The 26985-nt window shown below is 46.6% G+C and overlaps 1 protein-coding gene across 1 annotated transcript; it reads left to right on the top strand.

Moving 5' to 3' along the window:
• The first annotated feature begins 10639 nt into the window (after positions 1 to 10639).
• On the top strand, positions 10640 to 26280 carry LOC104032990 (broad substrate specificity ATP-binding cassette transporter ABCG2-like). The gene is made up of 15 exons (XM_075717627.1): positions 10640 to 10923; positions 11497 to 11556; positions 12856 to 12970; positions 15338 to 15490; positions 16255 to 16412; positions 17505 to 17656; positions 18851 to 18967; positions 19810 to 20075; positions 20628 to 20710; positions 21093 to 21182; positions 22480 to 22604; positions 22972 to 23126; positions 23511 to 23600; positions 24847 to 24959; positions 26133 to 26280. The coding sequence occupies exons 1-15, from the start codon at positions 10640 to 10642 to the stop codon at positions 26278 to 26280; spliced, it is 2109 nt and encodes a 702-aa protein (XP_075573742.1).
• Positions 26281 to 26985: the final 705 nt, after the last annotated feature.

Here is a 26985-nt window from a genome sequence, read left to right as displayed (position 1 = left end):
TGTATTAGTTTTCTGCCTTTGAACAGCCTGATGCAAAGTCTTTTATCTACCCTTTCCCAGAAAGCAGAGACCCCAAAACTCTGTGAACACTTACGTCTAGAGTGGCACATTGCAACTTGTTCCCAACACACATAATTGTCTGCACAATAAAGATGTGGTGATCATGTAAATTAAGAAGAATATAATAATTAGTGTAAGATGGAAAGGAGAAATTTAGTTATTTGTGTCTACCTGGTTACCAGCAGTTTTGTTCTGTTGTAGTTTGTTTCCAGAACACTTTGGTAATCCTCTCTGTACCTTAGATTCAGATGTTGAGAAAAGAGAATACTAACACCTTACTCTGGGTAACTGAAGTCTGGCACTGTGGGAAAGATCCAAGCAGTAACTTGTCTGCTTCAGGGAGTTGATCCTGTGCTGGTAGACTCAGTGGAAGATATGTTGCTGGCTGAGGCTCAGCTCCTTAACATAGCAACACCTACTGTGAGGACAACAGGATCCTGAACTCGGGTCCTGCCAAGAAAAATGAAGGTGGAAGTGACTATCTGTAAGGTCTGGCTTTACAAAGCCTCAGATTTCTCACAGGTAGAGTGTTGCTTGGTTGTTCTGCTCAACAGAAAAGGTGGCACAAGACCTCCCTCTTTGCATTGCCCAGTGTTCCTGTTCCCCTCCCGAGCTGTGCCAAACATCTGCAGGACCAGCCCCACGGATAAGTTGCCCACTGAGGCAGGGATGCTGCAGCCGCTACAGCACAGCACAAGAACCCTCCTGTCACTACACACCAGGAGGCAACCTCCACCACCCTGCTCCTTTCTGCACAGGGGCCCCCATAAGTGTCGGGGAAGGCAGGTGAGACAACAGGACAATGCTGTGGCAGCTGGGTGTACAGTGACCATCGGTCCCAGGCAACCAGGTCACAGGTAATGTGGGATGCTCTTTGGGGCAGCAGGAGGAGCAAAACGGTTATGCTTGTGCTGCAGGGTTTGTTCACGCCTGAATCCGGGAAGCCACCTTTCCCCTGCGACGGGAGAGCATGGAGTCCCTGTGGGGCCGTTGCAGCTGGGAGGGATGTCTGCCCTCACTCTGCCTGTCCGTGGCAACCACAGGAGCAGCAGGCCCAGCTTGCCAGGGCTCCCTGCTTCCCACTGACAAGAACAGCCTGGCAGCCTCCTCCCCTTTGCGGTGAGGGGCAGCAGTCAGCCTGCCCTGTTGAGGAGCCATGAACCAGCTCTGGCTGGGATCAGTCAGGAACCACAGGCTGCAGTGGTCTCCTGTTGTCATCAACAGCCTGGTCAGTGAGCTCCTTTCCCCCTTTCTGGCAGAAAGAGCACTCCCTTCGCCCCGTGCTGTGATTTTGGTGATGCCAGTGCCACGCAGCGTAAAACAAGTTCTGTCACTGGTATATGCCTCTGCCTGCATTAGTGTCTTCTCTGACTTGTACATCTCCATGCAACTGTGTCTTGTCTGTTCCTTGTCAACATGCTGTCATGTATAGATGTGTCCTAGAGTAGGGCAAGGCAATTACTTGTCCCTAGCAATTGCTTGTGTGTAATTGTCAATTGTGTGTTCAAGCTGGTTAAGAAATAACATAAATACACTGAATGGTAAGTTCATACAGCTGCTCTTTTCAGATATGTGTTGTCGAGCCTCCCATCCGGAGCTGGCATTATTTAGATGATATATGTCTCATGGGGAAAGTAAAGTATTTTTTCCTTGACAGCAGTTGCATGGCTGTGTTTTGTTCCAATTTGCAGAGGGTCACCTTCCAAACTGCCGTGTCTGGCTGGGAAGCCCCTGTCTTGCAGAAGACAGCTGTGCCTTGAGGTGGTTAAAAATCTTCAGGAGGAGGTTTGGAAAAGTATAAGGTGCTTTGAAGAGGTATCACCACTATGGTTATGGTTAAAGCCCCACTGTGGTAGGTGTTGTGTGTGCTCCAAAGGAGAGGCTTGCCTTAAGGCGCTCTCGGATCCAGCCATGGGGGAAGAAAGCAGTGCCCTAACCACGGTGTCAAGGCACAAATGAGGCACGGAGGGATTCATTGACGTGCGCAAGGAGGAGCATGGCAGAGATGTCTGAAAGCAGGCTCAGGCATCTGGCAAGGGGCAGCCCCACCCAGCCGTGGCCACGAGCGTGGAAAGCTCCCAGCAATGTCTCTTCTCTTCTCCAAGAGTATGATGCGCTTGTCTCAACAACGAGCAAGCCTAAGTTTTCGTGTTTAAAAGGAACACGTAAATCCCCAGACCCGCCCCAAATACAGCCCAGCTTCTGGAGGTACCTTATCAAGTGTGTTTAGTTTACCAGTAGGTGTCAGTCAGCACCACTCACAACCCTTCGTGCCTACAGACCCTTCTCTGTTCCATTTTCCAAGGAGGTCGATAGCAAATCCCCCATCTGTTTTACTGAGAGAAACTGAGCCACAGAAAAATTACTTTCTCAGTGGCAAAAGACAGAAGCAGAGTCCAGGGTTTCCAAAACACGCTTTATGATACTAGATCCTCCCACCTGAGTATTTGTTGCAAACTTTTCCCATCTCTGGCAGGTTACAGTTCTTCTGCCTCCAACCTTTAAATAGGGTTAGTACAGGTTTTGCTCATTTTTTGCAGTCTTGAGAGAAGTCATTAATAAATGCTAGTATTAGCCTACAGCTGCTGCTGACTGGTCAGCCTTTAGCACAGGAGATTGTTGGCTGGAGACTGCCCCTGCCTGTTTTACAAACACATCATAGCAGGAGTCACTTACAAAGAAAAGAGCAACATCAGAGAACAACTATCAGTATTCACAATGTTTATCAGTAACTAGGGAAAAGGGAGGGGAGAAGCCAGCATCATCTGATGAGCTAGCTGATTACAAACCCAGATGAAGTGCCATGCCGTCCTTTTGCTGGTCTCAAAAGCCCTAACTCAGGGCCTCCAAACCTGAAAGCAAGGAACCTGGCACTGGGAGAGCAGTAGAAGTAGGAGGAATTTCAGTGGGTGCCAGGTCCAGCCCCTCTCTTGAGCTCAGAGGCCAAGGGATACATTAAAAAGAATATGCCAGGTTTTGGAGAGACGTGGCAGAATTCAGTGCTTGAGGAACTGTCTAAGAAGCCTTGCTCATGGCCCAATTTCAGAGGTGGCAAATGCCAGGCGTAGCTCATTGCCAGCGAGCCATGCTGTGCACATGCCAGGAGTCAAATATCTAGTCTGTCCTACTGCTTTGGGTTTTCTTTGATAGCACTTGCTAACCTGGTGGTTCCTTGTCTCTCTGTCTCAGTTTTCCTATTGGTGAATGTGATTTTCCTGCAGCCTGCATCAGAGTAGGGGACAGCTGATATATCTGAGCCTTTGCACTTTGCCTTTTTCTTTCACCTAATATGATGCTCTGCCCTGTGTTGGAAGGACGTGGCACAGTAGTTCTCTGTCAAGGTCTTACAGCACTGTTACACATCTAGGAAGGCACAAAGGAAGGGGGAAGTTATGAACAAGACAGCTAGTTTCTTATCTCTCCTCCTCTGGAATACAAGCTGTTTGCTCTCACGCTATCTCATGTTCTGCTGTTGTGCAGTATCCCTTTGGGGAAGGACACTCTGCAACTCTGGGTGTACAGCCACTACTGCAAAAAGTCTGAATCTGTTTGGGGCTGCCACAACAAATACTAATGGCAGCAGCTCAGGCCTTGGGAGCGGACAAAAGTTAAACAGTTTTTTGGAATGGGTGGTGGGACAGCCTGGACTTTGCTCCTGAGGAAGGAGGTGAAATGTCTACGTAACATTGTGTATGTCAACATTCATGTCTAGGGAGGGAGCTGACCTCTGGAGAGCTGAGTTGGGACAGATAAAACACACTTTAAAACTGTTAACCTCCTGTGGACACTGAGGCCCTCAAAAGGGAAGCAGAAGGACAGAGTGCCCATTCCTGACTTGCAAATAGCAATGCAGACTGTACTTGAGGGAGTCCTGTCCCAGGAGCTTGGGCTGAGCGTGGGAGAATCTTGCACTGAGGAACTTGTGGTGTTGTCCCAGCTTAGCTTGATGCCGCTTCTTAGTTTGCAGTCCCAGGCTTTGCCCTAAAGGTGTAAGAACATGTGGCAGTCATGACTGGTGTGTCTCCAGATCTGCTGTGTTAGAGAGGACATGGGAGCTTCCTTTCTTCTTAGCAGGCTCCCAAAGCTTACCTCCCTAGTAGCTGCTACGCAGCATGGCTAAGATGTATCCCTGGTCTAGGTCTCTATTCCCAGCTTTCTCATCAGACCTCACCATTTCTGTTCCCTCTGCCTGTGTTAGCTCCCTCTCTTCATCTGTCTAGATGATGAGGGAAAGGAGTGTCTCTCTGTATTTTTATTGTATATCTTACAGTAGTCCTGGGTTCTCTGTAACATTACTAACAACAGCAATTTGGAGCTGTACATACCTAAGCACATTTATGATGTTAGCTTTTTAACTACTGAAGAACTGCAATGGTGGTTTAGATATGCTGGATACTTTAGAGTACAAATATTATATCCTTGTATGATTACTTCCTTTACCCAGATAACGCCCATGTGTAGTTCTGTTGATCCTATAGTTTAGCTATTCATGATTTCTGTCAGTCAAGGCCATGATATCTCAGTGTAGCACACTAGTTAAATATTGATTTCCTTTACTCCTAGACTTGCTTGAATCCTTTCTTATCTTTAACCAATTAAGGATTTAGTACTACTATTAATTCAGATAATGGACTAAATCATTAACAAAACTCCACAAAGTCAGATTTCTTTGACATAATCTGAAAGTCTTGCAAAAGCCAACTTCCCCAAGGCAAGCAGCTCTTTAACCAAGTAAGGGAGGCCAGTCAGCACTAACTTTGACATGATGAGCAATCAGGATATTAAAGGCATGATGAGATGTTTTTTTGTGCCTAGGATGGTGAATTTGTAGATGCAGCAGATTCAGCACATGTGTACACATCTGTACAGGGTGTGTCTTTTAGAATGGTTTACTGGAGCTTTTGGAAAAGAAGAGCTACGAAATATCTCTCACTCATCTCTGATATTGCAGTCTTCTGCATTGATCTCAGAGCTGCTTTTGTATGGAGAACATTGGGATCTGCTTCTTGCTGCATTTGGTAGAGAAGGCAATAGCACTCATTAGCATGCGATTCCTCCTGCACATATTTCTCATGCATTCTCTTGCTGACCCAAGCCCCTGAAATATTTTATGAACTTTATGAAATTCAGCATTAGGCAGGATTAAAAAACAACCTGGATCCTCAGGGCAATGAGAGCAGCATCCTAAAGAAAGCAGTGGAGAAACAGATCTGAAAATTTTGTGTCTGGCGATTCTGCTAGACAAAGCCATGTCTGACATGATCAAGTGGAAGCAAGTTTTGGTCCAAATGGAAAGCTGGACTAGAGGGAACCCCCAGTACCCCTTTCAAATAGATGTTTTTGTGATGCTGTGGCTCAGACTGCAGGAAGACAGGAAAAAGAGGCCAGGACCTTCAGCAGAGAGTGGAACTCATAGTCCTCAGCAACTTCTTATCCACTCCGTGTGCTGGGGCACATGTGGGACATGTCTAGGGTGACGAGAACCCATAAGAAAGGAGCAGTGTTCAAATTAGATGCAAATGAGAATGATGCTTTTCAGCGGGGCTCCTCAAAGCCTGACAAAGCGTGAGGCCCCTTCCGCTATGCCCAGCACAGCATCATGGTATCTCCTGCTCTGTGACCCTGTAGTGGCAGACAGATGAGAGGCTCAGGGCAGCAGGGGCTAAGGAGCAAGAGTGAAGATCCCAACTCTGTGCTAAAACCTGCATGAGATCTGAAACACAGCCCAGGTTGCTCTTGTCTTGCTAGCATAGCGTATCAAGGCAAGGCCTGTAGCATTATTTGTTCAACATCACTCAGTAAAACAACAGGGCTTTGTAGCTTAGTGTTTGCTAGAGCTTTATGCTGGGCTAATGCCTTTGTTGTCTTTCCGAAAAGACCACATCCTTTAATCAGAAGCAAAGGCTGACAGTTTACAAGGCAAATGCCCCTCTCTGTGGAGCTGCAGCAAAAGCAGTGCTGGCACCCACCAACCTACAGAGTGGTGCAGTGAGAGAAAAGTACAGTGCGTAACATCGGGCTCTCCTCAGGCTTGTTATGAGTATTCGTCTTAAAAAACCACACGCCTGGCCGCTGTTTTCTACCCCTGTACTGGCAGAAATCTACCTCAGCAACAGTATCAGCTAGATCAGCTGGATCAGTAAAATTATACAGTTGAAAAATACTCCCCCAACTGGAGTGGGAGGTGAAACAGACTGAGGATCAAAAGGCCCTTGAAGAAGCCCAGAAGACTGTTATTGAAGAATGGGCTAGAGGATAGCCAGAGCCTCCAGCCAGATGCTGTAGTTGGCAGATCTGGTCCCTCCCCATATCTCAGGTCTCTGGCTATTTCTTTGCCATTGATGTGCTTAGGCACAGAGGGCAGAGAAGTAGTTTTTCAACACCATGAAGCGTGGGAGGAGCAGTGCTGTTTCCTCAAATTACCAGCATGAAGGCATCCATCACCTCTGTCTGAGAAGCAGCTGAGGAACTGAAACAATCAAAAGTAACCTGAACCTTTAATTGTGCTCCTTCAGCAAGCTGTTCTCCTACACCACTGTGCAGGCACTATGTGAAGCAGCAAGTTCATGACTCGGAAAATGCTCACCTCTGCTCCCGAGCACACAGACTTTTTTTTCTTACTGTCCCAGGCACGTGACAAGAGGATTGTCACTGCAGCACATTGAGGGCTAGTGAGTATTTAGGGTTGAAATATGCTTGGAGATGGAGAGATGTGTGTGCTTGGTGAAACATTAGGGCAAAAGTCTTCAATGTAGGCAGATTTTCCTTAAAAGAGGAAGTTAAATCACAAGTGAAATATGAACTCAAGTCTGCTTCTGACCCATAGGGTGACTGAAGATAACATTCAGCAAGCTTGATCCTTGGGTGTACCTATGGTAAAACTTGCTCTCCTGACAGATCTCTAAGGCTATTTTGATACCACCATAATCCCACCTGCTCCGGACTCCTGTCAGCCCTGTAGAGCAATGCAGCTGCATGAGGTGTGAGAGTCTTCCACCACGTGCATCAACGGCATTGAGTGCATCAACATGCTTGGAGGGAGGCAGGTGTCAGAAAGGGGATAGGTGAACCTTTGGAGTTTTTATTATTCGTATTGATTGGGTAGCCAGAGGTATGCTTCTGCTTAGCTGAGCCTTAAATTGATCTAGCAAGACGCATTGTTAAGAAAAAAAGCAATGCTGTACGGAACTGCAGAGGGCAGTCAAACCAGAGGCAATTAATATGGTGACTTGACAGCTCTGCTATAAATCATATTTATAAACCATAAAAGTGGGCTTTTCCTGCATTCACAACACCAAGGAGTCTGGGGAGAGCGAGCTTATTTATAAAAAGACAATAGTGCTTGGGAACAGGAGGCTGAGGAGAAGCCTTGACAACAAACCGAAGGAAATTGGCTCTTCCTGCTTTCCCGCATTCTCCTAGCTGGGAACATAGGGCAGCACAGAGGGGCAGCCCGATGGACCACAGGTAACCCCAGCCGGCTGCTGGCCCCCCCGGGCGCAGCGGGGAGGAGCACGCTGCCTCTGAGGGGCCGAAATCAGTGCGGCAGCGTCGCCCTCGGAGGGGATCCCGGGCCGGCCTCCGGCCTCAGCTGACCCAGCCGGACTGGAACCCTCCCCTGGGTGCCATGACCTTTCCAGGAGGTGGGAGGGCGGGAGAGAGGGTGCTGCCTCCCGCCCCCCCAGCTGTACCCCTCTGTGCCAGGGATGCGCCGGGGCCGCGGGCAATCTACCGGGCATCTGGTGTCCGATGCCCGTCCCTCCCTTCGGTGGTTTCCGAGCAGAGGGCAGGGTTGCTCCCCGCACCCCGGGAGGGCGGGGAAACAGCGCGGGGCAGCCCTCGGCATCCCCACAGACGGGGGGCTCCGCCACGCCGCCAGCCCGGACCGAGCGCCGCCGCCGGCCGGGGGCCCCGGCTCCCCCAGCGCTGCCCGCACGGCCGGGGGGCGGCCCGGCTCAGCGGCGGCACCGCCCCGGGGGTCGCGGCTGCCGGGCGGAGCGGTGCTCCATCACCGCCGCCGCCGCCTTTGCCCGCGTCCCAGCGGGGTTTGCGTGACAGCGCCGGCCGCTCCCCGCCGCCGTTTATGTAACCCGCCGCCCGGACCCGGTTATAAAACGCCGCCGAGGCAGCGCCGCCGCCGAGACCCTCGCTGCGCCGCGGCAGCCGGGAGGTAACGGCGCGGGCCGGGGCGCGGTGCGGCGGAGCGGAGCCCTCCGGGGCGCAGCGCAGCGCTCCCGGCTGGGGCCGGGGCACCGAGCCGCCCCGCTGGCGGGCGGGCGGGCGGGGGTCTGGGGAGGAAAGCGGAGCAAAGCGGAGCGTGGTCGGCCGGGGCGGCTCCGGCTTAGCGGCGGAACCGGCCCGCGGGGTGCGGGTGGGAGGCGGGAGGGGCAGCGCTTGCGAGGGGCGGCTGCTGCCTCATCCTACCTGTAGCCTCTGCTAAGCTTTTCGCATCCTCCGATCGTCCTTGCAGTACCCGCAGCAGCGGTTCAGCTTGCTAGTGCTAATCGGTAGGTTTGCAAAAACACCTATAAAAGGGTTCGCGGTGTAACAAACTACAAAACCTATCCAGAACAGATGTGAGGGATACAAGACAGTCAAATGTTCAAAAGCCTAACCAGGTCTTTGCCCCTGGTGCCGCTGTCATCCTGACTTTTTTTTTTTTCTCTCCTGATCTGTTGTGCAACCTTTCAAGCATATAAGCCTTCTCTTGCTGATGTAACCAGCATATCCTTTCTTGTTTCCCATAAGCAAGGCTTTCCCCAGGGGTGACCAGCTTTGGAGTTCAGGATGTGTCCAAGCTAAAAAACCCTTCCTTCTCCCCACCACTTTTATTTTACTTATACAGGGGGGAAAAAAAAAGAAAAAAACACCTGCAACTTCTTGAGCTTTAAGTGATAGGAAGAGGCAGAGAGGAAAGGGCAATTCCTTCTTCTTTAAATCTGGCTCTTACAGTTCCAGTTTCTTAAAAGGGTGACCATCTTTCTCCCTGAGAAATCCACTACTTCTGTAGTGGTGGATATTGTTGGTCCTACTGGTTATTCCCCTCTCAGTCCCAGGAGGAAAAAGTGCAGATGGTGGGAAATGGGTGATTGGTGGGATACATCTACCTTCCCACAAAACTCAGGTAACCAGCAAAGGATGTCTTTGTGGACAGTTCTCTCTCCTTGCTCTCTTAACCTGGTGACTGCCTTAGCTTTCTGCAACATCACAGTAAATTTTTAGCTTTCCAACAAACACCGTCATGCCAGCAGCTAGAAGGGAAGTAAATGATTAGACTAACTTGTGTTGGCCTAACCTGTCGTGTTCAATTTCTGGAAAGGGCATGTAGTAATTCCTCTCTTCCTTGCTGTAGTTCCCTGGAAAGGGGACAGGAAGGTTTATGGCTGTGAGGGCAGCTGGCTAAAATACAGGGTACAAGTTATGCCCAGGCCTCGCACAAGCTGCAGAACTTGGGGACTGTAGGGTTTCCAACTTCTTCACATGCAACATCAAGGCAAGAACTTTAATCTTTCTCTTTTTTTTTAAATGACTGAATGGATCTAAACTTGGTCTCCGTCAGTTACAGCAACAGAAAGGGAAGGAGTCCCTTGCCAAAAGAGCTCTGCTGCTGTGACTAGTAAGTGAATGCCTATTAATGGTTATACCCATGCCGATGTATTTCCTACTATGTAGGCCCTGATGCATGGACAGGGAGAGCAGTTCCTTCCCTTTGCTGTTCACATGTCCTCCCTTTCGGGTGCTCCCATCCTGAGCTACAGAGGCAGCCTATCTGCTTGAACCAGAATGCTTTATAACTTTGTGATTACAAATATATACCATATTTAATTTTCCTTAATGTACCAGTTTGTACCATGTTTTTCCTTGCTGTGGGATGTCCCAGATTCCTCCCTGTGGGAGGGGGAACTCCTTACTCCTTCAGGGTAAATGGTGCCTGCAGACAAATCCGAATTTATCTTCCTATTTGTAGTTATGAAGTGTCTCGATACTGGTGTGATTGAAACATGATGAGCAACATGTGTAATTGCTATTTTAATGACATTGGTATCTCTGAAACAAACTTGTGCCAGCAAACAAGGTGCATGTGACTGGCCTTCATTTTCAGAAGCACAACTGTTTTTCTTTCCATGGTTCTTCACACAGGTTCATCAATAGGTTTTCTCTGCCGGCCTTGTGGGTGTGTGAGGGGAGGTGAGAACATTACACCTGAAGGAGGGGATCTTGAGTCTCTTTAGCTTAAGTGGTAGCAGCTTGCATTTGTAGTCCCCACTGTGTTGAGCAAGATGGTGACCACCACAGATGGGCTTGGTTTTTACCTCATTAGATGCTCTTGGAGCTAGTGTCACTTCAAGAACACACATCTCATTCTTAAAGGCTATGTGTATTGTTCTAAATCTGTGGGTTTTGTGCCTTTGGGGACTACTGGATGTTTTCCAGTGCGGATGTCTATCCTTTTGGAAACTTGGCACGGGTAAGGATTTGGTGTGGTGTGCGTGAACTTGTTTTTCCAAGATGCTTTCTGCAGAACTCTTTGCTCACATGTCTCCTTCCCTGCATGTTTTTGTATTCTTTGTCACAACAGATGGGAACTGCTCAAAACAACAGTGACCTCAAAAAACTCCACGCAGTGGAACTTGACCTGTGTAACAAGGACATGATGGCAGACACATTTGATCACAGCATTATTTCTGTTGGAGAAGAGGAAGGAGCAGGCAATTTCCAACGTTCTCTTCCAACACGAGAGTCACTCCGATCACCTCGGGGCTCTGTTGTGAGTTTCCATAACATCCAGTACTCCATTAAGCAGTCCAGTGGATTCCTGTGTAAACGGAAAACTGTGGAAAAGAAGATCCTTCATAATGTTTAGTAAGTTCTTGCATAAATAAAATACCAGAGGGTAAGAATTAATCTGCTGCTGTGAATCGGTGACCTCAATGTCACCTTCCAGATCCAGCTGTGCTGGTAAAGAAATGACTACCCTCCTGCCAGTCTGCAGTTCATGTGAGCACTTTCTAATTCGCTTTTAGGCAAAATAGCCAGGACATAGCTGGAGCAGTTTCAGTTATTGATCTGAGCAAATTAGGACCAAACTTGTGCGAACTCTTCTGCCAGAACATCTGAGGGTTCCCTTAGCTATGGTTCAAGCTGCAGTGGGAGGACACAAGCAGCAGAGAGCAGCTGCTTATTCTTTTCAAGACCCAGGTCAGCAGGGAAGACAATTATATCTTTTGTAGATTGCTTTTTATGTCCAGCTCTGGTTCTGTTCTGACTGGCAGTCTGTGGCAAGACAGGAAAAATGCTTATTGATTTCAGATTTAAGGAGAAGTTTTTAATAATCTCTAAGTTTTCCTTTCAACAGCATTTTGTTCACACCGTACCTATACTATGAGCTGCATGTGAACAGTCCTCCATTTGGAAATAACTCTTTCCTTCTTCCAGTGGCATTATGAAGCCAGGCTTGAATGCTATCCTGGGGCCAACTGGGAGCGGTAAATCTTCGTGAGTATTTTCTTCTGCTCCTTCAAATGGACAGTCAGCTGTGCAAAGAGGATTTGGGACTCTGAGGGTTGGGGAAGATGTGAGAGATCTGCAGGCTCAGATCTTTGTGTGCCTGTGAGAAATCTGGTGATGCAGTCTGACCTCATGGCTCTCTGCTGTTGGCTTTGCTGGAGTTCTTGCCCTGCAGCAGTGCCACACTCCTCATCTGCTCCAATTGGTGGTCCATATTACTGCAGTCACCTTTGGTGGTGGCCTGAGTTAAGATACCAGGCTGAACTGGGGTGACTGGAGCTCAGGGGTAGGCTCTGTCCTAGACCTGTCACAGGGTGGGGAGGGGGCAAGCTCCTTTGGGGGCAGGAGGGATGTTGTCCCCTGTGAAGCTGCTGCAGCAAAACTTCCTTGAAGATGCTAGGCCAAACCCCTCTCTGACAATTGACAGAAATATAGTGTAATGTCAGTCTTGTAGGGTGCTTTGGATCCTCACCCCAACTTGGCTGTGGCCTGGTGGTGGGGGCGCACATGTGCTTGAGTTCCTTGGACGCAAGCACAGAGAAATACCATGCAGACTATCTCCAGCCAGTGCTGATGCTGTTTTCTCTCCTCTATAACCACGGCAAGAGAGCTCCCTGTCACTCTCTGCCTTTGAGAATGTCAGAGACTGGCAAATACGGCCATTGTTCACACAGGTGTGTCTTTGTGGTGACCCTTGATCTTAGCCTCTAAGGAGACTGCTGGCTAATCAGGATGTTGTCAAGAGCAGCACTTCATCAGGGCGGTGTTTACTTAGCTAGCAGACAGGCTGGCCTCTGCATTGGCAGTAAGGAGAATCCAGTGATATGTTAAAACAAAATTACTTTACAGAATTAATCTTGGCTCTAGTCTTGTTTATACCCATTTGGATTAATTTCCTTGAGATCAAAGTAGTTGCTTCTGTGCTCCCCTGGCTGGAGAGCAGACTGCAGCTACTCGGCAGGGCGCTTTTGTCTGTGTGCATTTGAGGTTAGCTGTAAATATGGAGACTGAGTTTATGTCTGTAGGGGGTTGACTGCTATGAATTGTGAGGGTCTATATACTACCATACTGCTATGGCACACCTTGTGCTGGAAAATCCTGTATCTACACCAGGCTTTCTGTACAAAGAGCTGAAGCCCCCAGAGTAGAGGAAGCCCCTTTCTGTGCCCTTTGGTTTGCAGCATGCCGCAAGCAGGCTGTAACTGCAGTCCTGACTGGTGATACTTATCCAGTTAAAGGTAAAAGCAGCTGTTATGGCAAAATGTAATGCCTGGCGTTTGTCTGAAGTCTCCTAGATGTGCTGGCTGCCAGAAAGGACCCAGCAGGCCTGTCTGGAGAAGTGCTTATAGATGGCATCCCACAACCTCCAAATTTCAAGTGCATCTCAGGATATGTTGTGCAGGTGAGTAACTGCCTTCAGTGGAAGCCTGGGAGTCCTTGGGAGGGAAGACTGCATAAGATGAGCAAAGCATGAACTACTAGGATAGACAACTTTCAATGATCCCTACAGAGTCTAATTTGCTAACTCAGATGCTACAGTATTTAGTTTTTTCTGGGATATGGAAGACAAGAGGATCAAACTGTTACTTCAACCAAGCCAAGCATGGAGGTGTTTGTCTTCTCAAAGCCACATGGATGCCCAAACCACTGGACTACTGTGGCTTGTTCTTTGGGGTCTGCCCTGAAGTACTAGCAAGGGTTTAAAAAAAATAAAAAGGTGAGGAAAAACCCCACAACACCCAAAATATCTCGTAAAACTCAGAAGCAGTTCTAGCTGGCAGAAGTATCTTCAAGCTATCGGACAATAATTCTAGGAAGTAAATAGATCCCTGCTGTTCTTCCTCTGATTCTGGCTGGCTGGGACAGAGCTTCGTTCCACTCAGAGACAGGAAAAGCTGGCTGAATCTGCGGAAGTGGGTGGAGGCCTGGACCAATAAATAGACCCTCAAAGCCCTGGGGGAGTAGAGAAGAAGGGGGTTCTTGGCAGCCATATGAGCAGCCAAATCTGGAAACTATCCAGGCTTCTGACTGCAGGCAGATGTGAAATAGGCAGCTTTTCTGAAAGCTGCCAGCTGGGGGGCTCTGGGAAGATGCATGTGATGAGATTGATGCTCAGTCTTGATCCTGCAGGTCAAAGATCCCCAAATCCTCAGTGTTTCATGAACAGCCAGGAAGTTTCTTGCAAGTGGTCGCACTTTGAGACATTTGTCTCTCAAATGTCCAAAGCAACCAAACTTAACCTTAAAATTATAGGCAACTAGCTGAGACATTAAATGGTCTCTCACCCTTCCCTCCCCTGTGCAGTACTCCTGAGATCAATAAAGATGGCCCAAAGACTACAAACAACACTTAAGGCCTAAATACATACATATAGGGTCAGTTTTATGCAGATGAGCATATAGACATGCTAGGTCATGTGTTACCCAATAAAACTGCTGGTGGTGTCTCCACTCATGCCTTGCAAGTGAGGGTGTCATGCCACAGTTTGTTACATTTGGTATTAAGGTAGCTTAAATTCACAGTTTAGTTTCCAATCTGATGACCCAACAGTTATATTGGTGGATCTGAGGATGGGGAATGGGAGGCTAGGGTGAGAGACTTAGGTATGTGGGGAGGGAAGTGACGACAGGAAATTCCTAAACCAGTTTTGGCAGCAAAGCCAGTTTATCATAACACTACACCCTGAGTAACCTGTCACACACTTCTAGCACAGCAGCACATTCAGTTTTCCTCTGTTAACTCCAGTGCCAAACATGGTTGGCTGGCACATCCTTTGTGCTGCTGATCAACTACATCTGATGTGGAAGGAGTCCCAAAGCAGGCAAAAATCTGCTGCCCTACAGCTTAGGGGCTGTGTCTTCCAAAAGGGCACTAGATTTGAAGGGTGCCTGATTAACAGGCATGTTTCTCAGCAGCTGCTCAGTGTTGCAAAGCTTCTCCCATCATATGGTGGGATGCAGAATTAGCTTGAATATCAAAGCAGGGGTTGCTGGAGAGTCATGGAGCTCTGGATGGACCTGACATCAACTCTGTTTGGCTCATGGTTGCTACAGGTTGGTGTAGGCTGCTCAGATGTTTGTCAAATGGATAGATTTGATTCTTACTCAAAATGCACATGACTGCTGAATCTTTTCTAAAGGGGTAGCCCTTAGAATAAGGTCTTGTGCCTAAGTTATAGATAGTTGAGACATGGAAAAAATCAGGAGCAGCTTGGTGCAATACTCTTGTTTCCCTGAGGAGCTGCTGCCAGCGAGGAGCTGGGGAGAGCTCCTTGTTGGTAGCTGAACTCGGCAGGTGCTCTGGACCACGGCAAGATATTGCTTGTAACCAGAAACAGAGCTGACTTGGGTGATTCCCTGAGTGTCTCTACCTTGAACACTGAGCAGTAGCAATGTCCCTTGGCTTCAGCTGGACTGGCAGAAGTTTAACTCTTTACAAAACCAGCTACCTGCTCTGACTCCCTTGGTAAGTAAAATACACATGCAGTACAAAATGGTACTGTCTGCTCTTGAACTCCTGAGCCTGAAAGCAGGCTAAGGTGGTGCTTGGTGTAAGCTGGGAGCCTGCAGAGCTGCACTCTCCCCTTGACTGCTACTGAGTGGCCTTAAATTTTGTGTCATGTAAGTTTTTAAGCAGGGATTGCCCCTCAGTCCAGTTTCCACTATGGTCCACAAACAGTTTATCCAGCAACTGCCACTACAGGGACTCTAGTGCCCAGTCAAGTGGCTGAGAAGGAGGCTTGCCAACTGTCCATTTGTACTGCTTTCAGGATGATGTTGTCATGGGCACAATGACGGTGAGGGAGAACCTGCACTTCTCTGCTGCCCTCCGACTCCCCAGCTCCATCAGCATTAAAGAGAAGGAAGAACGAGTCACCCAGATAATCAGTGAGCTAGGATTAAACACAGTGGCTGATGCTAAGGTAAGCAGTGAGAATACCTTTCTCAGAAATGATACTACCTCTGGAAACTGAACTACTCAACTCTGTGCAGTATGGCATACATAGTGCAGCTACACTAAGCTAAGCAGGAACCTGACTAAACCATACTGCACACAAGAAATCAGTCTCCAGCTCAGGAGGTAGCTTGGAAAGAGGTATGTGTATTTGCTACTAAAAGGGGAAGATTTTTGGACTATGTCCAGCATGTTGTATAAGTTCAGAGGGGAAAAAGTTGCCTAGTCATAGCACCTTGGAAAGCTGCTCAGTCGCTTCCTGGCTTTGTGGGACAAGACAGGGAAATTGTTTCTACTGTGCTGAAAGCTGTGAGGGATGGAAAGCTGGGCTGTGATGGAGAAGTTCTGTGCAGAGCTTGTTCCTTCCAGCAGGATTTTTACTCTTACTTTTACTTTACTTACCCCACTCTTGAGCAGCAGGTGAGCTACCAATGAAAGGCATCCCTGAACATCAATGCCACCTCTAACTGCTCTGGCTTCATTCTGGCTCTTCCTTGTCAGTGTCATCCTTGCTCCCTGAAGTTATAAGGTGCCTGGTACCTCTGAAAATAAGGCTCTGCTTACTGCTGCACAGTCCCTCACACTGAGTAAGACCCATCATCTGCTGCTGGCCCTAGAGTTCACTAATGGGACTCTGAAAGTGAAAAGGGCTGCTGGATGTGGAAAGCCCTGAACTCCAGAGCGTGCACTGACCAGGTCTTGTTGCAAATACTTGATTTCTTCTTCTTGTAGGTAGGAACCGAATTGATCCGGGGAGTGTCTGGAGGGGAACGGAAGAGAACCAACATTGGGATGGAGCTCATTACAGAGCCACCAGTCCTTTTTCTGGATGAGCCAACAACTGGCCTTGATGCCAGCACAGCCAATGCAGTCCTCATCCTCTTGAAGAAGTAAGAGTCAGTTCTTCAGGGCTCTGCTGCAATTTTGTTGTCAGCTCATTAGTAAAAGAAGGAATGCTGTTATGACTGACTAGCTACAGTGCTTTTTCTTAAAAAAAAAAAAAAGCTAGACAAGTAGACTCAGAAGTGGTAGTAAATTCTTTAGTTAGGTCTTGTCCAAAGCCTTTTGAAGTTGATGGGAATCTTTCCACAGCAAGCATTGGATTGGAGCCCAAAAAGCAGATGTAGCTTGGACAGCTTCCCTTTGCCACAGAGAGGGGTGGACTGGGAGGTCAGGCCTTGTAATCATAATTTCTTGGCCTTCCAGCTGAGTCTATTACAAAGTCTCTTCCTCCACTCTGGCAATGGCCTTGAACTCAGATTGCACTTCACCTGCAGATTTACCCTCAGTGCCCTCTGTTTTCGAGATGAACTGTCTTTCGGTACAAAGAGGACCAAAGAAGGATTATTTAATGAGAATGAGTTCTTAACCCTCCTCCTGGATTTGTAGCATGTTGTCTGGTTTTGCTTGGGGAGACATTTTGCTCTGCTGTTTGTGGATAGATGTCTTTGATCGGCAAGGATACTTGTTGGGCATCAGTGCTAAGGCACTTGAAAGACTGTCTGATAAACCTGAAGGAAAACTAGTTTTGACTTTTCTAGAGAGTAAATCTTCAGCAGAATAGCTAAGGGAAATCTCAGCTGACCAGACTTCCACAGCCTGCTATGTAAAGCCCGGCACTGCCATTGAGGGCAGTAGGACCATTCCAGTTGAAGGTTGAAGCCTGACTATAGAAAACATGTATGGAGGGTTTATACACAGCTGTGGCCTCAACCTTTGCTAGCTACAGACAACGTCATACTTTGTCTACCCAGACTGCAGCGATGGTCTTTTGTAATGATGGGTGCTGTCTTGAAGGTCTTGTAGGCAGCATCTGACATAATGACAGAGAAGGGGGAACTACAGCTTTTCTGGGTTGAGACCCTGAGAAGTTGACACATACTTGTCCTGGATTTGGGTATTTGTTTTTTTGCTTGGGTTAACATGACCCTTCTGAAATGTGAAGTGTGGTGTATTTGAGAGATGTTTTGTTTCTATTTCAGGCTCTCAAGCAGAGGGCGAACCATTATATTTTCCATCCATCAGCCCCGCTATTCCATATTCAAGCTGTTTGACAGTCTGACATTACTAGCTTTGGGAAAGGTGCTGTACCATGGTCCTGCAAAGCAGGCCCTGGAGTACTTTAGTTCTGTTGGTAAGTCTTCTGTGCCAGGAGCAAAGACAACTGGCTAATGAGTTTAATCTGTGGGTAGATTCTTACCCTAGCACTGGATAACAATCCTGTGCTGTTTTATCAGTAGGAAACTAGAGGCTGTACACATACAGTCTGAACAGTGTTACGTTAGAACAGGAAAAAAACCAAAATGATAAAAATGAAATTTTCCAGACAACACAGAGCATGGCTCTCTCCTGCCTTGCATCAGGACAAAAACCCAGAATCGCTTGGACATTTAGAAGCATGATGCACAACAGACAAGATGATGCTTGTAGTTCTGCCAGGCCTAGGTGGCAGACCCAGTGGGTTTTGAACCACAGCCTGCAGATTAGCAGCAATCTGTAGGGGCTGATCCAAGAATCTGCTCTAGTATGAATGCAGGTGGGCAACTGAGAGGACAAAATCATGGTGTGTCTTAAGACAGGTTAATAATTGCACTGTTGGGAGGCTGCTCCCTCTCCAAGTGAGCAGGGTGAGGGTTTCTGACTTTAATGGACAGAGAATGTAGAGTGAATTTCCAATCTAGTCTAGATGCAGCCATGGACACATTGGATTGGTTAAAGCATCTCCCTTAAAGCCGGGGAAAGCTTACAATCTGACTACTCTACTCTTAGTATCCCACCTCACTTCCTTTCTCACAGGAATGCTATAGAGTAAGCATCCTTGCTTCCCCTCCCCTGCCCCTTCCTCCTCGTCCTGTAGCTAGAAGTGCATTATAAGAAGCTGCTCTTGGACAGCGCTTCCTCTTCCTTGTGACCAAGGAAACACAAGCACGAGTTAAGCTTCTAGAGCAAGCATCTGAGGCTGTAGAGCAGACATCCAGCAACCTCTACTGAAGAACTGTGTGTCCTTCAGAGTGTGATGTGGTTGAACAGCACTGGGAAGGAGGCAAGAGTTGTCCATGCTGAGCTGTGTAGAAGCAAGTTACAGGTTTCTCCTCACCTGAAGTCAGGGGAGAATAAGCAACTTTGAAGCTCTGTATAGATACCTCAGATTCACCATCTCCTAAAGCCTGTCCATTTTACTGCTGTAAACTAGTGCTCATGGAAAGCAGTGACATTTTGTTGCAAGAGGTTTGTGGAAGAGTGATATAGTATTAGACCTGACCTTCCACGCTGCGCTCTGTGCAATACAAACATGTTGCATGTGTGTGTTTTGGTTTGTTTTTTTAAGGATATGAATGTGAACCCTTCAACAATCCAGCTGACTTCTTCCTTGATGTCATAAATGGTGATTCAAGAGCTGTGGCAGCAAGCAAGGAAGATCACAGACCTGTGGACACAGGAAAAGGTAAATTGTGCAGGAGAAATCCATTGTTGGCTGGTGTAGAAGGGAAGTTGTATGTGGTGACGGCAAGCTTTTATCCTCTGGGTTTCCTCCTGTCTAAGGGCACTTGGTTATCTTTTTATTTTTCCTACTAATAGATATACTTTGCTTTGGGCTTCTCTAAAGACTTCAGAAAACTTTTTAAATGTTTTTTTTTTATTCCTTCAGTAATATAGGAGAGCAGTGATAAATCAGTAATCTAGAAAACCTGTGTGGGAAAGACTGAAAAACTAAAATGGCTTAGTCTCGAGATAGCTGAGAGAAGACATAAGTTTTCATTTACATAAGAGGCTGCTGCAGAGAAGATAGGGTAGATAGGCTAAGGACTGATGGATTTACAGGGCAGTGAAAAAGACTGGAACTAGATTAGAGAACAAACTCTCTAACAATATAGTGAGTGAAACGCTGGGACATATTTGTTTGGGGATGCTGTAGCATATCCATGACTGAAGGATTATAAGGGAACAGTTTTTGTAATGGTGCTTTTTGAGGATGGGGAAATGTAAACATTGATTTCCCAAAAATTCAGTGAAACAAAGGTTTTCTGGTGCCTTGTTCTAAGAATATAGCCATTTTTTGTGCCACAAAGAACAGGCAGATTAGCTATGTTTGATTAAAACTGTACAGAAACTCTCTCACTCAAGCTAGCCTCTTAAGCTCAGAGCTAAGGCCTGAACAATTCAAATTCTCTGGGCATTCCTACTTTTCTTTATTCAGCCTCCAAAGTGGCTGAGTGTGTTGATGGGCCATGTCTGAAGGTAGGGTTCATGGGGAATCTCAAGTCATATCTTGTCTTTCTCACTCAGAGGTGCACAGTGAAAATGGAGTGGCAGAAGATAACGTGGGCAGCAGTGTGGTAGATGTGCTGCACCAGAAATATCTCAACTCCACCCTGTATCAGCGCACAAAAGAAGCACTGGGAAAGGTGGAGCTTGGACGGGGAAGCATGCAGAGAGTATCCAAGCAGGGGCATGAGATTACCTACGCAAATGGATTCCTCACCCAGCTGTACTGGGTGTCCAAGCGTTCCCTGAAAAACCTTATCAGGAACCCACAGGCCTCCATTGCACAAGTAGGTAACAATTGCTAAAAGTCTCAGACTCTCTCTGCTCTTAGTCCTGCAGTCTGCAGTTTGTAGGATAGATTTTGCTTTCAAAGGCAGCTAGGGAAACAGCAAAGTCCTGTGCCACTGCCATTTAAGTGGAGTGAGATGCCCAGCTACCTTTGTTGCCTTTAAAAAAAAGTCTCCATTTTAGTTTAGCGCAAGGACTACTGCTGAAGGCTGGGGAGTGGGGGAAACGCTCCATTCTCTGGTTCACATAGGGAGCTTCTAGGGTGATGTTAATTTTGTGCCTCACTTGAAATTTTAAGCTGGGTTATTCTTTGAGTGTGCTTCTACTAACCTTTCCCAGCCAAAGAAGATCAGAGAGAAAAGTGGAGAGGATAAACTCAGAAAATTTGCCATAAGGCTTTTAATTGTGTGTGTCATAGGTATACATCGACTCACAACAGGAAAGTTGTAGGCAGGTGTGAATCTTAAACCCTGCATATGCCTTACTGTTAAGTTTGTCCCTATTTACTTATCTGAAGGACTCCCTTTTCCCTTTCTTCTTTTAACTTCTAGATTGCAGTGACCATAATTCTAGCCTTAGTTGTGGGTGCTATCTTTTTTGGTGTAAAATTGGATCGAAGTGGCATTCAGAATCGGTAAGTTGGAAAGCCATAGCTTTGCTCATTTTTCTGTCTGTAGCAGACAGATTTTGGCCCCAGGGAAGGCCTTGGGATCCACTTGGACCACAAAGGAGGGTTGGGTTCACAAGCCCCAATGTACTGCAGCATGGTGTAGCTGGAGGTCCTAAAAGGACCACAGTTCTGTTGGGCTCACACATATGTACAAAGGAGATGTGAAAGGGAAGATAAAGGAATAAACCTGGTTTTACAGCTAAGATCTAGAGTAGCACAATTAAATATTTCCATTCTGTGAACAGAGACAGAAGAGCACTGATTTGATGGTATAATGATGTCTGAGGCTGCCAGTGTTGATCTAGGCTGTTCCCTCACTTTTTGACTGTTCTGTTTTGCCTTCTAGGGTTGGATCCTTGTTTTTTGTCACCACAAACCAGTGTTTTTCCAGTGTCTCTGCAATTGAGCTGTTCATCAGAGACAAGAAACTATTTGTGTAAGTAGTCAGGCACTTAGGCTGTCTCATACCCTGGAGTGAGGTGGCGGGAGTATCTTACAGGCTAAACAAAATGATTTCCACCAAAGACTCGATTGCTTCCTTGCAACATCAGGTTGTAATAGTAATGCTAAATTGGTCTGTAGAGCAGGGAGCTGAAATGCTAAGAGGTGGGGGAAGGAGGAGAGAAATACAATGCTTTTACTTGCTTGCTGTGTCACAGTTTGAGAAGTGCTTTTCCTACCCCCTTTTGATAACAGCTGTTTTGAAGTTTGCATGTGAATCCTGCAGACTGTGAACCCTGCCTGCCCTCTTGCTGACAGGGTTGAAATGCTGTCTTGCAATGGTCCTGAAGTGGTAAGACTGTGCAAAGATGAAGGGAGAGTTCTTGGAAAAGCTTCACAAGGGATGCTCAGATGAAGAGGGCTGCTGGCTGGCTTACAAGAGCTCCCTAATAATCAAGCGCATCTCTCTGTCTATATATATATGTTTGTATGTGTGTATATGTATGTAAATATTATATACACATATTTTCAAAATGTAGTTTGGAATAGGCTCTAGCTCATGGGATGGAAGGGCAAGAGACAGATCCTATGCAGTAAAGAAGAAGCTGGAGATTTGTGCCTGGAATGCACATGTCCACCCACAGGTTGCTCAAAGCAGCTTAATATTGCCCCATTCAGGAGTGAATCTCCCCTACACCGACACTTCTTGCTAGTCTGCCCTGCTTACCAGCTTAGCTTACCAGCTGTGTCAATGGGGATTTTGGTACCTCACCAATTAAAGCATCTTTTCATGAGCTCCATTAAGCAGCATGAACAATCATAATGATATTTAATTGCCCTGTGAACTGGAGGTGAGTTGATGTCCTAAATGTGTTTTCCCATTGTTGGGTATCATTCCTTCTCCCCTGGAAGCAGCTGTACGAGTTAGCTGTGGATGAAGCATTCCTCTAGTTAATAGCAGTCTAATACTTTCCCATGCTCTTGTGTTAAGGATCATTCTCTTTGAAAAGAGATTTAGAAGTTTTTTTCCAGTATGTTACTTAGCAGTCACATAGCCTTTCATTCACTTTCCTTAGAGGGCTCTCAGTATGACTGCAGGGCCTGTGAGAGAGATCAGCCCTTACTTTACAGAACTGGAAGCAACAGCACAGAGAAAATAAGCAACTTACATATAGAGGAGTCAGTGGTAGAGAGAACAGAAGGCAAATCAGGATAAACCAGGCATGCATGCTGAGCCTGCTTCCTAGATAACCTCTAAACCTGTCCAACTCCCCTCCTTCCTGTCCTCGCAGCCATCAGTACACCAGTGGATATTACCGTGTGTCTGCCTATTTCCTGGCCTTGATGATAGGAGATCTGCTGCCCATGAGAACTGCTCCAGCCATCATATTCTCATGCATCAGTTACTGGATGATTGGTAAAGAATTGATGCTTTTGTTGAACCTGTCATCTTTCAACACATTTGATTTCTAATTTAGCCAGAGTTTAATTCCTGTATCTATAACATGAAACTAGTTGAACCTTCAACTGATTCAAGTGCTTGGCATCGTAACTTCAGACGACTCTGGGGCAGGGGCAGAGACACCAGCAATCTAAGACAGGGACCTGCTTGACCACATCTTTCGGTAGTGCTCTTTGGGCCTTTGGAGCACGCACAGTTCCTGCCAACTCCAAACTTGGTCTTTCTTCCTGCTTTCCCTGTCTTGTATAGGAGTCCAAGGGTACCTCTCTGGGATTCATAATGTGGTTGTTTAGTGGACACTTTCCTTTCTGTTTTTTGACAGGATACCAAGCTCTTGCAGGCCGGTTCTTCTTCTTCATGCTGACCCTGATACTGGTGTCCTACACTGCCACGGCCATGTCTCTGGCTATCAGTGCTGGGATGGATGTGGTGGCTGTGGCCAATCTGCTCATCACTATTTGTTTTGTCCTGATGCTTGTAAGTATATAAGGGTGCGTGTGCTCCTTTGGTGGAGGTGAGGAAGCAGCTGAGACAGGCTGAGAAGACTGGATTGAGCCAGCCCTGAACAGGCTGAGAATCCACAGTCCAGTAGCATGTCAGCCCCATGCTTCTGATTTTATTGTCACTATAGTCAAATATGTACTTCCGCCAACTTGTAATCTAAGGGTCAAATCATTGCTCAGGTGCAATTGAGTAGGTGCGATGCCGCCAGAGCTTTGCAAACGGTGTGCTCCAAGCAGCAGTAGGGGGTCCATTTCTCCCAGTGCACCTCTGCTGGGCAACTGTAATACCTGTGCAGGAATGGCGTTTTTTGCAGTAAACGCAGCTTGTGACTCATTAGTCTCCTCTGTTCTATTTCAGATCTTTTCAGGCCTCTTAGTAAACCTCCCTTCTGTAATGGGCTGGCTGAACTGGCTCAAGTACTTCAGCATCCCCCGATACGGTCTCACTGTGAGTAGAAAGTAGCATCGGTCTCCTGTGAGTAATGTAGCCACACTGCTGCTTCCTGCAGAGGTTTCAAGTATAAATGAAATCCTCTTAAAAGTCAGGTTTGGTTTCTTTCCTTTCATGACCATGGTAAAGGAAGAACAAACCAGCCAGCCCCAAAAAGGAAGCAGAAGTTAATCTCTGTGTGAGAGGTAGAAGTCTCAGACTGAACACATCCTTTGTGCCACAAAATTAGTGCTTCTTGGACAGCAGCAGAGTGAGCTGTCCAGTGAGGCACTAATTCCTAGCCTGAATAGTTGATCCCTATGGTTTAGAATAAAGTCAAGTATTGTATGGCATCTCCAGAGACTGCTGTTTGGGTGGTCAGTCTGAGGTTAATGACTGTCCAACTGGTTGAAGGATTTACCATAATGCCTGAGTGTCTCAGTCTTCAGTGTGGCTTCCTCTGAAATGAAATATGACTTGCTGCCATTTCTGAATAATAAGGAGCTGGGGTACCAGAAAGCTAAGGGTGCAGCTGCTTGAAACACAGTAACTAGACATAGCAGGTCACCCACTGGTCACAGGTGCGAGCTGTGCTTCCATCTCCTGTCTTCATCCTGGCCAAGCCTATTTGGGAGGAATAGTTTCCTACCTTTGACTAAAAATCAGTGAAATGAATGCCGGAGCTGGTGCAGGGTGGTGTGGGCAGGACCATGTTGACCAGCAGTGGAAGAGAAAGGTGGGATCAGGGAGGGAGGGAGATGTGAGACCTCCCCTGTTTGGGTATCGCTGAGGTACTTTGTCAGTCTTGCTGAATGTGGAAGTGTCCCCTGAGATTGCAGTTAGCCCAGGATGCCAGTGCAAGGGAACCCTTCCCCTCTTGCCTTGGCTGACCATGCCACCTGCTTCAGTGTGCTGGTGCTGGGGTGTCTGTGTGCAGCCACATGGTTTTCTGGGTCAGTAGATTGACCCAGATGAAAGTGGATGAAGGGGAACTTGTCGCTGGCAAGACAGAAACCCGTGGCTAAATCAATGAAATGTAACTTTGAAGCCAAAGACTCAGACACCAAACCATCCTGCATGTAGAACTTGGAGCAGTTCCTCAAAAAGGCAGTAATTGAGAGCTTCAAAATAAAAAGGAACATAAACATACAGTTCCAAAAATGGTGATACGTGTCTTCTAAAAATCAAGTTCCTTTTGAGGTGTTTCAGTCTTAGCACCCCAAATCACTAACTGTAAAAATCTGATGTCTGCCTCTTTCCCTAGGCTCTTCAAGTGAATGAGTTCAGAGATCTCTACTTCTGTGGTGAGAAGAATCCAAATGTTACAGTGTCTGTGGGAGATGCAGGCAGTTGTCCCCCCAATATTTCAGGAGAAATGTAAGTCTCTATCTCATGGTGGTTCTTGGGCCTGACTTGTGATGGCTTGCTTAAAGAGAAGTCTGTTTCAAATGTTTGTTATTCACAGAATAACCATTCACAGGCCAGTCTCAATAATATGTGCCAAAACAATGTATTTTAGGATTATATAGTAAAACTTCACAATTACCCAAGATGAAGTAGGGATGAAACTTTACTCCTAAAAATAGGCAGATGAACTAAATTAATTTTTTTTTTTTTTTTATAACCTAGCCCTGGCTTATCAGTTTTCTTAAACCCAGGGTCACTTAGTAATGGAAATGCAATGTGTGGACAGCTACAAAGTTGTTGGGAAGCAGTAGTCCTGTGATCAGAAGCATGCCTGCCGCTCAGAGCTTGTTTGTAAATATTAACCTCCCTGCAGGTACAGCAGAGAGCCAAGGTATATATCTCCCAGTGCTACTGCCCCATTTGAAATACTCTTGACTAGTGATACCTTAAGTTGTAGCAATGCAAGTATTTCATGACACATGCTAGAGGGCCGGCAAACTGAGGCTATTGCAGGGAACAGTGCTAGAGCACTGTTTCCACAGCTTTTGGACTCCAAGCCCCTGCTATGGACCTCCAATGACTGCCGTGTGAAACTAATGCTTTTGTACTTATTACAGTTCAATGTAGTTCTGAGGTTTACTCATAAATTGCTAGCTATCTATAAACAACAATTAGGATACTGCTGAAAAATGATGAGTACCAGAGATCCAGATTTGTCCCTTAAGCTTTTTTTAGTGACAGTTTATGAAGTTACTCTATTTCTGTCACCTGTTTTGCTCAGTTGAGGGTAGAAGAATCTTTATGGAACAGGAATAAAAGTAACTACCTGAAGACTTGCACCACATAGTAATACCAACTTCTGCCCCATGCTTCTCATAGAATCACAGAATGCTTTGGGTTGGAAGGGACCTTTAGAGGTCATCTAGCCCAATGCCCCTGCAGTGAGCAGGGACATCTTCAACTAGATCAGGTTGCTCAGAGCCCCATCCAACCTGACCTTGAATGTTTCTAGGGATGGGGTCTCCACTACCTCTCTGGGCAACCTGTGCCAGTGCTTCACCACCCTCACTGTAAAAAATTTCTTCCTATATCCAGTCTAAATCTACCCTCCTTTAGTTTAAAACCATTACTCCTTTTCTGCAGGTGTTCTGGTGAAGCATACCTGTGCAGCCAAGGAATCGCACCTACCAACTGGGCAATGTGGGAAAACATAGTGGCTCTCTTCTGCATGACTGTGATCTTCCTTATCATTGCCTATGCAAAACTCCGGTTTATGAGAAAGTTCACGTAGATGCCTGTGTTGCCTTGCTCTGCAGCTTCTCCGGTCTTAAAACTGCAAAGCTTGTTAGGGCCTACTGGAGATTGCCAAAAGATTCCAACTGACTTCAGCGGACATCAGATGGGAATCCTGTCCCCTTGTTTCTGGAGCATGATCGCCATGATTGTATGATTCTGGTTTTTAAGAAGAAATGCATTCATGTATATTGCATAAGTGGGGTTTTTTTATTGGTAAGAGAATATAATTCTTGTAATTCCTTAGGTACATATCACACTCTATATTGTAAAGCATTATTCTTCTGTGGCCAACTTTGAACATTTCCTGTATAAGGGAAACATTATCCTTTAAACATGTGAGCTTCTCCATCACAAATGGTATAAGGTGATGATGTCATTTATGCATTGATATGTTGCCCCTTGTTAGTGCCCGTCACATCTGAGGAGAGCCAGAGACTACTCACAGTGTGTTGGAGATGCATTTGAGTTTGAAGTCAGTACAGGGAATGAGCGCTCCTTGCCAAGCAAGAACAGTTATACTTCTAATAGCTTCTCCATGGAAGCTACTTGGAGAAACTTCTGCTTGATTAAAAATGAAACAGTAGTGGTGTATGACATCTCATCTAAGAAGAGTGAGAAATATATACTGTTGTACTGTTTAAAAAAACAAAACTCCAAACCAAAAAAACTTCAAACCAACCCCCCCTCCCCAGCAAAAAAT

This window comes from Pelecanus crispus, chromosome 10, assembly GCF_030463565.1.
Source record: "Pelecanus crispus isolate bPelCri1 chromosome 10, bPelCri1.pri, whole genome shotgun sequence".
NCBI lineage: Eukaryota > Metazoa > Chordata > Aves > Pelecaniformes > Pelecanidae > Pelecanus > Pelecanus crispus.
This window is presented reverse-complemented; position numbering and strand designations above follow the sequence as displayed.